Source organism: Homalodisca vitripennis, chromosome 5, assembly GCF_021130785.1.
Source record: "Homalodisca vitripennis isolate AUS2020 chromosome 5, UT_GWSS_2.1, whole genome shotgun sequence".
NCBI classification, from domain to species: domain Eukaryota; kingdom Metazoa; phylum Arthropoda; class Insecta; order Hemiptera; family Cicadellidae; genus Homalodisca; species Homalodisca vitripennis.
In genome coordinates this window covers 115,452,162-115,468,168 of record NC_060211.1, presented here as the reverse complement: position 1 = coordinate 115,468,168, position 16,007 = coordinate 115,452,162, and the positions used below count along the sequence as shown (strand labels likewise).

The 16,007-nt window shown below is 31.1% G+C and overlaps 1 protein-coding gene across 2 annotated transcripts in view; it reads right to left on the bottom strand.

The window, feature by feature from the left end:
• The window catches only part of LOC124362759 (protein quick-to-court), a 52,460-nt gene extending 37,705 nt beyond the window's left edge, over window positions 1-14,755 (bottom strand). The window contains exons 1-2 of one of the 2 annotated variants that reach the window (XM_046817521.1): window positions 14,549-14,755; window positions 8,398-8,568 (exon numbers count right to left, since the gene is read on the bottom strand). In XM_046817521.1, coding sequence (XP_046673477.1) covers window positions 8,398-8,568; window positions 14,549-14,557 — 180 coding nt within the window. In that variant the 5' untranslated portion in view covers window positions 14,558-14,755. Of the gene's footprint in view, window positions 1-574; window positions 714-8,397; window positions 8,569-14,548 lie in introns of those variants that run through there. The other variant, XM_046817522.1, reaches the window with a different exon arrangement.
• Between the last annotated feature and the right edge of the window lie 1,252 nt (window positions 14,756-16,007).

Below are 16,007 nucleotides of genomic sequence, written 5' to 3'. Positions count from 1 at the left end.
ATCTAGTTTTGAACACATAAAAACTCAAGGTGCTAAAAAAATAGTTTTTTATTACTACTTTTGTTACAATAACAAAACACAATTTTTAGGTTCTTTTTGAAGTCAACATATACATTGAAAAGAAAATAACGTGTTCACTGGAGTTAAAAATCTTAGTTCAGATCATAGAATATGCTTCTAATAGGGTTGAAATGGACTTATAAACACCCTGCATGATAAAAGAATGGAAGGGGAGAAATTCTTAACCAAATTTTATCATTAACTCTTTTAACAAGTAGTTAGCAATCCACTTGCACTTAATGTGGATAAAATATTTCAATTCAATTTCTTCTAAGGGCCAGAATTACACAAGGTAGGTATTCTATATGCACTACTTTTAAAAATACCAGTAGATTTAACAGGAAACAAGATTAAAATAATCTACTGAAAATAAAACTCAAAATGTTATTGCACAAAGAATTGTGTACACTATGGAACTGGTTATATATGTTACAATGAAACAGCTTATTCTAATTTTACACCTAACTGAAAATCTTGCAGTGACATCTGTTCAAATAACAACAACACTTTTCACCTTATTTTTATGTGTTAATATTTTGTACAGTAGATGAAATATCCACTTCATAAAAATCTCCCGTAACACAATATAATTTTCTCTTCTTTAGTTTTTTCAATTGATCCATTCAGTTTCACAAACTTAACACAAATTATTCCACAATTAAATTGGTAATTTCACTGTGACATATTAGATAACAAGGGCAAGAAGTTATCAAATATAATGAACAAATAAATAAATCAATTTACAAGAACCACTTATTATTTCAAGCAGATTTTGTATCTTCAATTGCCTTTTAATATACCTCATCTTAACTAAAACAGTATATGTTATAAAATATTAAAAATAAAGTTTGAATGGTTGTTAAACTTTAGAGTATTTATTGCACACTGTAGTGTGAAATATTCTAGTACCAGAATTATCTCATTATTGCAGATGCACTATTTATAATTCTAAAAATTAGCTAAAAAGAAACACAACATTAAACCTGTTTAGAAATTGATAAATATATTTGTACGAGTCCAGCTCGCATCTATGTTTCATACAATTTCAGAATTCAATCATATGCTATTTAGTAAACATATTATCTTTATGAATACATGAGAATACTTGTATACTAATATTGTTTCATGAATGAAAATTTGTAAACTGCTGTATGTTACCTAAATGTTTTACAATAGCGTATCAACTAATATGTCTTAGTATAATGATAATTCACTTCGTTAAATTTGTAAACCTGGTTCATTCTTACCTCGAATTTAATAATTAATTAGTTGAAATCAGAGACCTTGAAGTATTCTACTTTCTATGCAACAGGAGTAAATAATGAGCTTTCAAGCATTTACTTGGTACTAAAATTAATGATGTATTGTTGGTCTTATAATTTCAAATTCCTAAATCAAAATTCCATCTTTTAAAAGACAAATACATTGGGGGTCAGAATTCTACAAACATTACAAAATATGCAAAATATTTACATTGGAATCTGAGAGCATGCTATACAATCATCTAGACTATTTTTTGGTTAAACAGCACTACTTAACCTGACGAGTGCAGCAAAACATGCCCAAATGAGTGCGCACGGCAAGGCATTTGCCGTTTGGTCCCATACGAGGGAGCACGGCATTTTTCGTTGCAGACTAATGACTGTCAGTTCGTTCTCACTGACTTACTATGACATCTAGCAGAGATCTTTGGAACTTTTCAGTTGTTCCTAATAGTGTCGCTATAAAACGCTGTACAGTGTTGCTAGTCCTGTATCGTGGTGATGCTTGGTAATAAACTTTTTAAAACTATTTTACGGAGGCAGACGCCACTACGCCTCCGCCATTTTATAAGGCCACTCCCCCAGAATGGCACAAAGAAGCGTAAACTACTCAAGCAGTGCTATGTGTGCAAACACACCACTTCACCACTCGAACTGGACAAAGTAGAGAAGAAACCAGCTATGAATGTTCAACAAGTGAGGTCCCCCTTTGTATATATCCTTGTTTTGAGCAGTATCACACACTAGCAAAGTTTTAGAACAAGATTATTGCTTTTATCAATCTACAATGTATTTTTATATACATTTAAACTATAACAAACAAGTTTAATAACATTTAAAAGTATTTTTTTTATTTTACTCCCTAAAAGTCTGTCACTGGTCAATGAGGCACTCAGTATGGACCGTCATAGCGGCACGGCAAATGCCGTGCGCACTCGTCAACAGGTAAGAATGTCTGACTTAAAAAATAAATTGTAATCGTCATAAATTAATATGGTCATGGATTTTTCTGTTTGAATGATCTGTATGGAATATCATTATATTGTTAACCCAACAAACCTTGATTATTGAAAATGTTCACTTATCCACGTGTGTACACAAGAAATTACTTAAAAAACATAACTAAATCTTGTATTTTATAAGCAACATAAGTGACTGAAATCAGCTTTCACCTTTACTTACTGTTACAAACAGACCAGTAGCATTAGACAGCAGTAATAAATAAGATTCTGTTTGACAAAGACATCATACCAGGATAATATGATGCTTAAGGATTTAATCCACAGCAACATAGAACATGTGAACATGTGACTATATAAGAACGAACACTTATTTCTGAAACTTTAATTTTTGTTCATCTGATAAACTATATTAAGTATCATTGATATATGATAAATTCAGGGAGGAATGTGATAATGGTTGGTATCAATTAGTGTATAAAACAATTTAATAATTAAAAATTAATGTAATAGATCAGAACATTCATTTTGTACTTTTTGACGTCATTATTTTAATTAACACATTTCAGTGCGGCCGGCCCCCCACATGGGGACGGCAGACCTGCACGCAATAGTACAGACGTCCCCAGATGGGGCCGCCTTGCCGCTCTACACACAAAGCCTCAGTGTGATTCAGCCATTTATTGTAGACTGTTGAATCCCTGCCACATTTTAGGTTATGACCAATGCTTTATTGTGATCGGTTTCGCTCACTTTTACCCGTTACGGTTCTTTTTTCAATAGGAGCCCGTTATAATCTTTGAGTGTTCAGTGTGTTGTTTCTGTGTATATCAACTATGTAATTTTTTTTCTCTACATTATTTGTGTTTTTTTTTTTAAAAATGGATCCTGCAGTGCCAGGTACCTCTGGTCAGACTAACTTTCACTCCAGCAATGAACAAAACTACGACAGTGATGGTTCTGTGAATATCATACAAAGAGTTGTTGACGACTCTTCCTCAGGCAATTCATCTGCTTGTTCTGAAAGTGACGACGAGGCTACTGCTATTGAGGTTCCAACTTGGGAATATTACAACAACAGGTATGAGGCCTATTGAATTCGTCAGAACTGAATCTTTGTTAGTATCAGTCACAGGGGTTGGTTCCCCAATAGATTTTTTCACACTCCTACTTGACGATGTTTTCCTTGAAAATATTTGCAAATTTACAAATGCTTATACAGTAAACCAACCTTGACACTGAAATAAAGAATAAATGCGTGGAGACATCACTGTACCTAAGCTGGACATTTTTAGGCGTTTTATTGCACACAGGCACAATAAAAATGAATCGAATCCAAGACTATTGGAAAACAGATTATTTATTCAATTTCAAGTGTTTTAGTAATTTCATGTCGAGGGACAGGTTCTTGTCCATTATGCGTTGTTTGCATTTTTGCATAACAAACAACAATGCTCTTGACTCCGGGACTGCAAACTCCATAGAAAAAATTCAGTTCGTTGTAGGTTACTTCAACGACAAAATGAGAAATGTTTACTACCCTCAAAAAGATTTATCTCTCGATGAAGCTATGGTACTGTGGAGAGGAAGATTACACTTCCGTCAGTACATCAAGGGCAAAAGGCACAAGTTTGGTGTCAAATTGTACACTTTGACAGAGCATCAGGGATTTATTTTTTTCCTCGGGAATTATTCCTCATGTACACGGGCAAATCAGATACTACCGTAGGTGGTGTAGGGCATACGGAGAAGGTTGTCATACACCTTTAGAAGGATTATTTGGGGCAAGGCCATTCAGTGTATATGGACTTTCAATGAAACAAGTAAGTAATAGCAACAGAACGCTCGTAACAACTTTCAGTACAGTACGGGACCAGCACAATATGCGGCCGGCCCCAGTAGGGGCCGAAAACCTCACAGTTTCAGGAAATTCGGCCGGAAACGTCACTTAGATCTTCAATCTTGCCTTTTCACCGTACAAGGTAAGTTTTTTTGGCATAAAACTTTTTCAGCATCCGGTAACCCTAATTATGCTTTTTGGCGCAGTGAATATATATTAACATTGGTAATTTAGTTATATTTATTTAGTCTATTTTGCACCTCTGATTATATAGTCTATTTTATATACAAATTTATAAAAATTATTACTGTATTATACCTGTACAACTCAATTATAAGAGTTTACACCTCAAGTATAGAACAAAATTTTGTAGAAAAACACAAGTAAGCCTAAAACCCATTAACACTGAAATATTAAAAATGTGATCTAGGAATTTGTATTAATTTTTAAATAAACGATATAATTACTTTGTAAGATGGTCATTAAAACACATTTATATTTTCATTTACTGATAAATCTGAATGTCAATTTACAAGTATCAAAAAAACTTATACTTTACATAATTATTTTATAAGAATTTAAATTATTAAATAAATTGCATGCCGACTGTCTATTCATGTTCAATCTCCCAGTAATATTGGAGTAATTGGTAGATTTCACCATTTCTAGATTCCTAGTCTGACACATAGCTGAATAATTACCTACTCTGCCGAGCATGACCGTGGTTTTGTTATAACTACATCAGACTGTCCGAGTTAATTCTTAATCAACAATGGATCAACACACTAAAACAGAATTAGTGTATTTTATATTCTTAATGAGTTTTAGGGAAATACTTTTATTTCTTTAGCCAAGGACGATCTAGGACAAAATATTTATTTTTCCATGTTTCATGTGTTTTTCAAACCACATACAATAGTGGTTTAGAAAACTAACAACATAAAATTACTGTTCACTTTATTCAAAGAGATCAAGCATCAGAGTACTAATAGTAAAAAAAAACAAGGCTGCTCCTCCTTCTCTTTCTCCCTCATTCAGTGAGGGTTGAAGTGTCAAGGAGCCAATGGCAAATGGTGGACTGCATTTTTTTGTACAAGAGAAGATCCAAGGATTCTCCAAAAAAATTATTATATATTTAAAGGATGGATGATGACTTTCCCTGAAGTTAAAGGATTAAATTTATACATAGTAAAGCAAAAATTAAACTGGCGAAAATAAGATTTTATTGAGTTCTTAATTGCCTCACGTTGGTGATGCCATATAAGGTAGATCAAATTAAATTGTAAGAAACTGCCACACACATTGCGCACCATATGTAGAAGAAGTTTGTGTTGTGTAGTTATTTAATTTAATTGTGAATAGTAACACAAATGTTCAATTTAGGTTGATATGAAAATACTGAACAACATTACATGTCGTCGTTCAATTCGCAATGACGTTAAGATAACTGAAACACGTGGTCATTAAGATGGTTTTTAAAATAAAAATTATCAGACGGAATTTTTATGGCTATTTATTACCTTTCTTAAACATGTGTTGTTACACAAATTGTAAGACTATTTGGAAACAGACAGTGAATGAAAAATGTATCAACGAAATACAAAAGTGGTTCTAAAATTGAGTGGATAGATTTTTTAATGATCCAGTTAGACATATCATACACATCGTAACTCCTGGAACCACTCATATTAGCCACTATGTGTTTGCAATTGTCAAAAGAAATCAGAGCTCATTTAAAACTGGGAGGGAATTTATAATTATTAACAGAATTAGCTGCTTTGATATTGCCTGCATTATTGGTAATCATAAGGGTTGAAGTGCCATCTACGAAATAATCATTAAACTTGTTCAGAGAGATTATGGTATCCAATTACTTTTTTTGGCCAGTTTCTTTATTAATAATCTTCCAGGCACCCATACACATATTATTTGAAGATTTAATAAAATTGCTGTTTGATTCAATTTTAGAATTTTTTTATAGTTTTAATGTACACTTTTTTGAATGACTTAAATTTATTGTTATCTTTATCATCCTGAGTTATTTTGTACTTATCTATTCTGCCCTTTGGACCAAGACTAAAAAATGACCTTGTTCAGAAATGTCACAATGCCATTTTGGGGATATGCGCAAAACTGCAATAGTCAACTGCAAAAGTTTACTAGAAGCCCTATAAATTTAGAAAGTTGTTTATACCTAAATGTATAGAAATACATTGCCTTCAATAAAATAATTATCCTTTTCAAAAATCTGAATACAAAATAAGTTTTAGTTTGAAGGCATCCTAGACATGTATTAATTGTAAGAATTATTTTTGTCTGTATATTGTTTTGTATAGTGTACTAAATTTCAAAATTTAATACAAAATAAAAACATATTTTAATTTTAACTAGACCAAGAAGAGAATTCTAATATGAAGTAAACGAAAAATAAATATTATCTTCTGGGATTTATTACTGAACCACAAATATTCCATTATAACTAAATAGAATAATTGACTCTTAAAAATCTTCTAGATTAATATTTACACTATGAACAAAATCTGCATGAACTGTTGATGCTAAGTTATTGCCAGCACAATAATAAACTATCACAAATGAAACTGCATTTTTGTGTTAGTTGGAAATGGTGAATTTGATTACTATTCAGTTTTTATTGATTTATTCCCCAGAAGTGAAAATAAAAACTGAAGTAAAACTGAAAATAATAAACCGTTGACATGTTGACAGCCGGTCTGGAGCAGGAAAGTACTTGCCGGCTGGCTGGTTCTCAACTCTACTTTACTGGTGATACATGACTCTGGAAACTAAAGGGATAAAACGTTTTTCATGTCCTAAACTTATTTTTATCCTTAATTTCCAAAATTATAAAAATGAGGAGCTAATTGTATTGACAATGTCTGAAAAATTGTTTAAAGGTCTAATTGGAAAATACAATAAATGGCATGAACAAATATAATTTGACCAATTTTAATTTTTTTAAATATATTGAATAAACTTACATTTTTTGATGAAGCGTAAGATATTGGACATTAATTTAATTGTATTGGGCCCTTGATAGCTAAAAAACAAAAAGTGCAAGCTAGCTTTGAATAGACCTAGGATATCTTAGCAGAAGAACAGCACGGGAAGGATGTCATGGTTCCCCGTTCCACACATATCCTAGTCTAAAATGGTATTAAGGTCTAACAATACAATACAAGTCAATTGACAGCACTAATTTTGGTTTGGACTGTACCACATGTTTTCTATTCTTTTTTGTATAATTTAGCCTAATGTAGATAATAAATGAATTAATGAACTTCAAGAATTACATTACACTAAAAATTATTTTACACACTAAACCTACAAGTCTTAATTAATAAGTGAGATCTTCACTAGTCAAGAATAATCAATGCTAGGACTACTGAGGTGGAACAATTACAACTAATAAACTGCTTTGATTAATAATCAATTAAATTGTAAATTCAATTATAATTATTAATAAAATTTGTTAATGCAACCTTAACATTTATTACCTGAGAAGTTTTATGTGTCATCATTTGAACTTTATGAGACAACACTAACAAAATGTTTATTATTACTTACTTGATCTTCAACATTATTAAACTTGACCAATGTCAATAAATTCATTTTAATTAAAAAAATAATATGAAATGGTCAAAGGTATAATGGGGAAGCTGTCTGTATGCTTAACTTCATGTATACAGTGAGTTGCCAGAAAAGTCAGTGAATTCTTTACAAATATGCATTCAAGTCTGAAAGTTGTGAGTTTATTGTAAGCTCAATCTTAATTCTATACATTTCTCTAAAAGTTCTATATATATATAATTAAAACTCTTGTTGTAAATATATAAAAATTAAATGTTGCAATTAATAAATTCAAAATTAAACAGCAATTCACATGATTCAGCAAACACTTCCTAGTAAAAATGCTAAAGACTTTATTAGGCCTAAAGTACTGAAAATATCGGAATACTGAGCATGAATGATATTTTGGTTATAACCGTGGTTTGAATAAAGGTGGAAAATATTGCAAACTAGTGTTTTATTTCTGTTTTTCATTCTAATGTAGCAGAACCTATAATATACTACACATATATTATATTTAAAATAATAAAAATATATTTTATACTAAATATATATATATATATATTATAATATATATATATATATATATATATATAATTATATTATATTATACCTTATTTTATTTTGTTGTTGTATATTATATGTTCAATACTAATCCATGTTTAAATACAGTTAATTCAGTTCATACCAAGCTACGATGACGGTTGAGTTTAGGCCTCGGAGTCAGATCAGTGTGATGTTCTTGTATTGGAGGGCAAGCGTGCAGGCGAAGAGATCCTGACCGCCGCAGTGGGGCAGGACTTAGTACAGGAATTTTACTGTCCGGTTTGCTGTTCTTCAAACTCATTTCAGTGTGGAACTGAAAGAAAGAAGTCAATTAAACAAAATAAATTTTGCAGTAGTGCATTCAATTTTTAATGGAGCAGTTGACACCCTAGGAAAAATAATTTAAATGCTGTTCATTTATGACTTATGAAAAGTAAAATACAGCGTAATCAAATACAATAGTATTAAAAAAATATTACAAATATTCATAATAAATTGTTTTCCAATTTTTATCCGAAAAGTTTAGCTTACATTCATTAATATTCTTGTATATTTATAAGGTACATTAAGGTACATAGGTTCATAAAATTTTCTAATGACACTTTAGAGAAAAGGGCAACATGAATAAGTTATCTTACACACATTAAACAAGATAAGAAGTAATTTGAGACGTAGAAGTTTTTAGATGCTGAAACAGTATAATCCAAACTAAGAAGATTATAAAAAATGAATTATTATCATGCTAACAAGGATTAATTATATTACATACAAGTATGCTTTGTACTGTGATTACAATTTTAGGGAATGGTTTTTACTACTTTCTTCTACAATCATTAGTGTGAGTGTATAAAAGAATACAAACAGATACTCATTTAAGGTTGGTATACATTATTATAGTATAACTACAACTATTAATACAATTCTACTTTAGTTTTGTTAGTGATTTGATTGCCTTTATAATTTTTAACTCCTAATAAATTTGGATATTTTGATATTTCTGGAACTAGTTTGGTAGTTATATGGAGGACAAACAATAGATGGTTGATCTGGTACAAATAGAACAACAAATGACTTGATCAATGAGATCTAGCCTCTAATCAATTTCTAGAGATATGTCTCAAGGTTAAGCCTTATCATGTTTTGTAAGGACTGTTTAATAATGACCCTCCTAAGCACCTAGAAGAATATCATATAGTATATCTAGCCAATTGTTTAACCCTAACAGCCTAGTGTAGCCACATGGACACAGTTATTATGTAGTATTTACACCTCTATGTGGTGCCCTCACCTTCACATCTGGGTTATTAGGGGTTAAACTATCTAGTATATTAATAGTTTAACCCTAACAGCCTAGTGTAGCCACATGGACACAGTTATTATGTAGTATTTACACCTCTATGTGGTGCCCTCACCTTCACATCTGGGTTATTAGGGGTTAAACTATCTAGTATATTAATAGTTTAACCCTAACAGCCTAGTGTAGCCACATGGACACAGTTATTATGTAGTATTTACACCTCTATGTGGTGCCCTCACCTTCACATCTGGGTTATTAGGGGACTATCTAGTATATTAATAGTTTAACCCTAACAGCCTAGTGCAGCAAATCAAATCAAATCAAAGCCACATGGACACAGTTATTATGTAGTATTTACACCTCTATGTGGTGCCCTCACCTTCACATCTGGGTTATTAGGGGTTAAACTATCTAGTATATTAATAGTTTAACCCTAACAGCCTAGTGCAGCAAATCAAATCAAATCAAAATCAAATCAAAGCCACATGGACACAGTTATTATGTAGTATTTACACCTCTATGTGGTGCCCTCACCTTCACATCTGGGTTATTACGGGACTATCTAGTATATTAATAGTTTAACCCTAACAGTCTAGTGTAGCCAAATGGACATAGTAGTACCCAAAGTAATTACACCTTTCAAATGTATTGCCCCCACTGTAAAATATGGGATTTAAATGTTAAACAGTAGGCAACCGAAAACGCTTTATGAGATCAAAGAATCTTCTTAAACTTGGGTTCTATCATCTTGCTCTTCTTCCCTTCAACATCTATCCACTCACTCATACTTCTATCAAATGCCTGATGAAAAATGTTTACTGTAAAGTGTTGCAGAGTTGTGTCCATCCGAGATTATATGTAGAATATCATTTTGGATTATGACTTTAATTGAAGGCTGCTATAAATTAGGGAAACATTATAATAATATTCTTACCAGTAGCCTCATCCATATAATTTATTTCAACTTACTTTCATCTTACTCCAACAGGACAGTCCATCACATTCTTTCTACTGAACAGTACATAGGAGTGTTGTGATAGTTGCAGAGATTAGTTGAACACAGATGTGCATACTCTTTATAAGAAACAGATCTTCGGACTATACATCGGAAGTCTACAACTCAAACCCTTAGCAACTTCGTTTCCATGATTGAGAGGTCATTGGTAGAAAAAAGTAGCTCTTTGTGTATTTTTGGATATACCCATATGCAGATTCCACAAGCAACCACAAGTTGATGCATAATTACATTATTAAAATAAAAAAATATAATTTTTAACTTTAATACCAGCAGACAGTAGTTTAATTTAAACAGCTTTATTCATTGCCTTCTTTATTGTATCTAGCACACATTTAAGTTTACAAGTTTTTATTCCAGCTGAAACTGAATCCAGGTGAAGGTGGTATACTTCAACCTTCACAGAAGCTTGCAGGTAGAGCTGCAGTTCTCTAACCGTAGGTCATGGGTTTGATTTCCGGTGAGGTCAATAAAAATTTGCAACTGGGTTTGTACTAGAATTCCCACAAATCTATTTAGTGTGATAAATTAAAATGTAAAATTGCCACAGAAAGAACTTCTGTTCAAAATGTGTGTTAAAACATAAAAAAAGAACTGCACTCATAATATTGTGGTTAGTTTATGTTATGTATTGCAACTTGGTAGATGAGCCATGACTTTCAAATGTATTACTAACAGATATTGAGGAGGGCATACTGGAATGGTGGAAAAAGCTATTTTCTCAAATGATCTTATGGGTAAAAATGATGACAAAGGAAAATTGCAAAATAAATAAATTTGTAAACAAATTTAAATCATACAATATTCTAACTAGTGACTAACACATAAACCTAATGATTTACAATATATTTCAAGAAAGATTTTATCTTCAGATTTTAAATTTTGCATGAATGATTTCTATGATGGTCGATCTAGAAATCAATGAAAAGTGAGACAAGGATTAGGAGGAAAGTGAGGAGGACAATAAACAGTGAGAGTTGGGAAAGGTTGGCACCAATGTTTTCAACTAAATTTATAATTATCAAGAATATTTTATGTTCTGAACGAGAACTAATTGTGTGTATCATAGATAAATAATAACTAATATTTTTTAATTCAAGAAGGATTAATTCAAATATTCTAATGGGCTAGTTTATTTTGCACATTGAAAATTTTCTTTGACGCCTTCACTACGGCTCTACCCTGAATGAGACTGGGTACTATTAATCTAAGTCTGCGTCGAAGACATCGGTAATTCTAAGCAATATATGGGTCAACCTCGATTTTTCTCATATTACAATATAATGTTCCAATAATCAATTAGAAAAGGAAATGACTACAATTTCTTGCCGGAAAGCAGTTATAGGGAGCAGGCAACCGCCAGACGGTCATATATTGCTTAGAGTTACCTATTAGTGATCAGGGGCACTGACGTGATCTGGGCTTCAAATTTGGAACTACTCGAGTTAATTTTTTTTCTAAAAGAGCAAGCAGCGCGAAGCGCTGCGCAGCGGGCAGGCATCGTGCGTGATCCTTTTTTTTATTAAAAATTTCTGATAAATTGTTATTACATATTACAATATAATGTAGGTAATGTATGTAAAACAATTTTAAACACATAATTACATGCTGGAAAGCAAAGTAAACCAATATAATCCGCCCAATACAAAATCTCCGTAAAAATCTGGTAAAGGAATCTGTGTCATTCCTTTGGCCTGAATCAATTCAGTATAGACGAAGATCACGCACGATGCTTGCCTGCTGCGCAGCGCTTCGCGCTGCTTGCTCTTTTAGGAAAAAAATTAACTCGAGTAGTTCCAAATTTGAAGCCCAGATCACGTCAGTGCCCCTGTTCACTAATAGGTAATTCTCGCGGTTGCCTGCTCCCTATAACTGCTTTCCAGCAAGAAATTCTAGTCATTTCCTTTTCTAATTGACTATTGGAACATTATATTGTAATATGAGTTGCCTGCTCCCTATAACTGCTTTCCGGCAAGAAATTCTAGTCATTTCCTTTTCTAATTGACTATTGGCACATTATATTGTAATATGAGAAAAATCGAGGTTGACCCATATATTGCTTAGAATTACCAAGACATCTGTTGCTGTCAACATGTTAAATCATTACAACCTACATTTAAATTCAGATGACACTAATGTTGGCTACCATGAACACAATGTGCCAGGTTCTTTTTTAAATTATCAATTTACACAAATGTAAGAGATAATTTTATTTTCTACCATATTAGACGAATGAAAAAAGTATGCTAACAGTGACATGTACCATTAGTGAACTCAATATTGCCTGTATTGATTAAAGAAAATAACTTATTCTATAATTACACCATTATGCCCTCCTCAACATCTATTAGTAATAGATTTAGGTATATCTCTATCTACTAAGTTGTAATAAAAACACAAACTAACTACTATATTTAATTTCTCAAATCTTACTATGAGTGCAGTTCTTAATCTTTTTATTTTTTAACATATATTTTGGGAAGACTTTAATAAGAGGCCTACACTCGTTGTTTGGTTGTTTTTATCGAATGGTTATGAATAGTTCAATATTATTATTTATTTAACTTAGCATATCATTTCAACTTATTAGTTATAGTAATTTTAATGTAAACAATAAACAGCAAGATGTAACTAATATTTTGACGAGACTTTGAAAATGGCAATGAATATGAGGAAAGTATGTGAGATATTTCTCACAAGTGATAAGGTTTTTTCAGTGGCTTCAACATGTGGGTTTGGCTTCTGGTAACATATGGCCTTGAATATGGATCCTTAGAAGGATCTATAATAAAGATCCATGGGGAGAATTCTTTCCTCCATTTCACAAAAGTGGTTACTCATTGATATCAATCTGGGTAAGTTATAAATAGAGTTTCTTTGATATCTAAGTTGGTTCTGCCATAGTTGGTTTTGTTGTTTTGTAATGTTAGTGTTAAACTTATGTTATTAAAATTGTAATGTAAGAGATTCTTCTTGTTACGGTAATTTATTATAACTCTTATTGGGTACGATTTTTACAAATGAAAGTTGGATAACATATCAATCCATTCAATAAAAACAACCAAATAACGAGTGTAGGCCGCTTATTTAAGTCTCCCCTATATTTTTAATTGATATCCTTTCTATGCCAATGGAATTTAATTAATTGAAAATTTTCCATCCCCTCAAATAATAAGCTTTGCTAACAATCAGCCAATTACGAACTGCAGTAGAGAAAGAAGCCACCACCACATAGGAATCAGGGAATTAAATTATCAATTAAAAACACCTAAACTATTGAATACACAATAATTCTAATTATAGTTATTTACAAGTAATTATTGCCAACTCTTTTAAATATATTGGATAAAAATTGGTTATTCTTTTAAATTAATTCAAATAAAGTAAAAAATGTGAAATAATTTTATTAATAGTCGCAAGTAGCCTACAGTACAATGGCGATTCACATGTGTTATTTTTGTTACAAGCTGTCAGACAGTTGAACGTTACTGTAATTTAAGTACCTATAATGTAATTTGGTTGAATATTATGGTTTTGGTAGTTTGGACAATCATGAAAACAATAATTCAATTGTGTAGTGGCCGCCTATTATACTGCAACCCATTTAAGTTAGAAACACAAACTGCCTTACTGTACTGAGAACATATACCTCACTACCTCACAATGATTTTGAGTAAGATATTATATATGATTATTCATAATAACATGAATTTAAATTGGCATTATGATCAAGCCTAATTTATTTTTAAACTTTTGTTTTATGCTACTTTATAAATTAGGAACTAAAAATGATATAGACCTACTGCATAAATATCAAAATTTAACACAAATTTTCAGATTTGATATGAGAACTTAACTTGAAAAGCTAAACAAATGAGAAAATTAAAAGCCTAACATAATGTGTGAATCAAAATATTTCATATACATGGAATAAAATTTTCCCAATACATAACAAAAGTGCACTATTTAAAGTTTTCTTACCTTTGACATCTTCCATCAATCTATGGTGAGCTGATTAACAATACTGTATTGATAAACTACTTGAATGAGCTTTAAAATCGTTTTAAGACATTTTATCTATTAGATTACATAAATTCATAATTAAAAGCAATCAAAATGTCACATTCAATTTGTATTGTCTGCCCTGCTGTCTGCTAGTGCTAGCGCTGTGTTTCTTTCAATTCAATGTTTCTATGCGTGGCAGTATTATCAGCTGATGGTGATTGCCATTTTTTTCTTTTCCACAAGGATTAGGCATGTAACGTAATGCCTAATATACACATCACGTAAATAGATAATTATATAATATTAGTAGGTAAAATAATTAAATGAAAAATATATTTTAATTTGGATTAAATATGTTTCTATACAATAACAATACACATCTTGTAAAATAGGCTGAACGGATTAAAAGAGGAAACCATATCAACAGAAAACTTAGACACATAAAAACCTATTTAGTGCGCTTTTCCTCGTTCGTTTTGAGGATTCGCCTGGTGTTTTACGGTTACTTAAAAAAAAAGCTTTTATGTAAATGAAAAAACTAATCTGTTGTAATAGAAATAAAATAAAAAGGTTCAATTTTTAACGTAACAACAGAGTAATCAAGTTTTTGGGAAAATTAATGTTATTCAAACAATTCAAGTTTTTGTTTAAGGAATCAAGTAACAACTTACATAGATTTAAGTAAAAAAGAGAAATCAGAACGATGTATTTTTTAGTAAAAGAATATTAAATTTTAATAGCTCTAATAAAAAAAGAGCACTATACATTTTTTAGAGAAAAATAATTTTTTGTCTAATTCTAACAAGTGCTATCCCTTACTTTATTGGGAACAGCACCCGTGAAGAGATGCTGTAATATTCTCCGACTTGTCGATAAAGGAAGAAATATTTTTAAAACAATAAAAAGAGCAATGGTAATCAGTGTAATCATTAATCGATATGTTAACGGATATGTACAAATTTGTGAATCTATTATTATATTTTAGCCTACACGAAGGTCGAAAAATATAATATTAATAAAATTCTTGTCATTATTTAGCATGATCTAAATTTATAAATAAAAACGTTCAGTTAACGTTCTTTTTGGAACCTAACACAATAAGACAAAAATTCATTAAAAAAGTTCATTTCAAATAAATATAAGTATATAAAACCTAAATAATTTTTATTGACACAAAATTCACAAGGATCATTGACAGTCATAAAATTAGCCTTAGTGACAGCCATGTCCGTCTTAATGTTAACATACAGATTAAAATATGTATTTATGCTAGTTATAAAAAAAGAAAATGAACGTATGTTGGCCGACCAGTATGGATTAAAATATATTGAAATTCGCACTACTTGATCTAAAAATGTACAATCTTAAAATTATCTTGAATGTTATAGAAGTCATGCAAAAGAGTTATTCCAGCGAATAGAAAGGATGGTCCAAA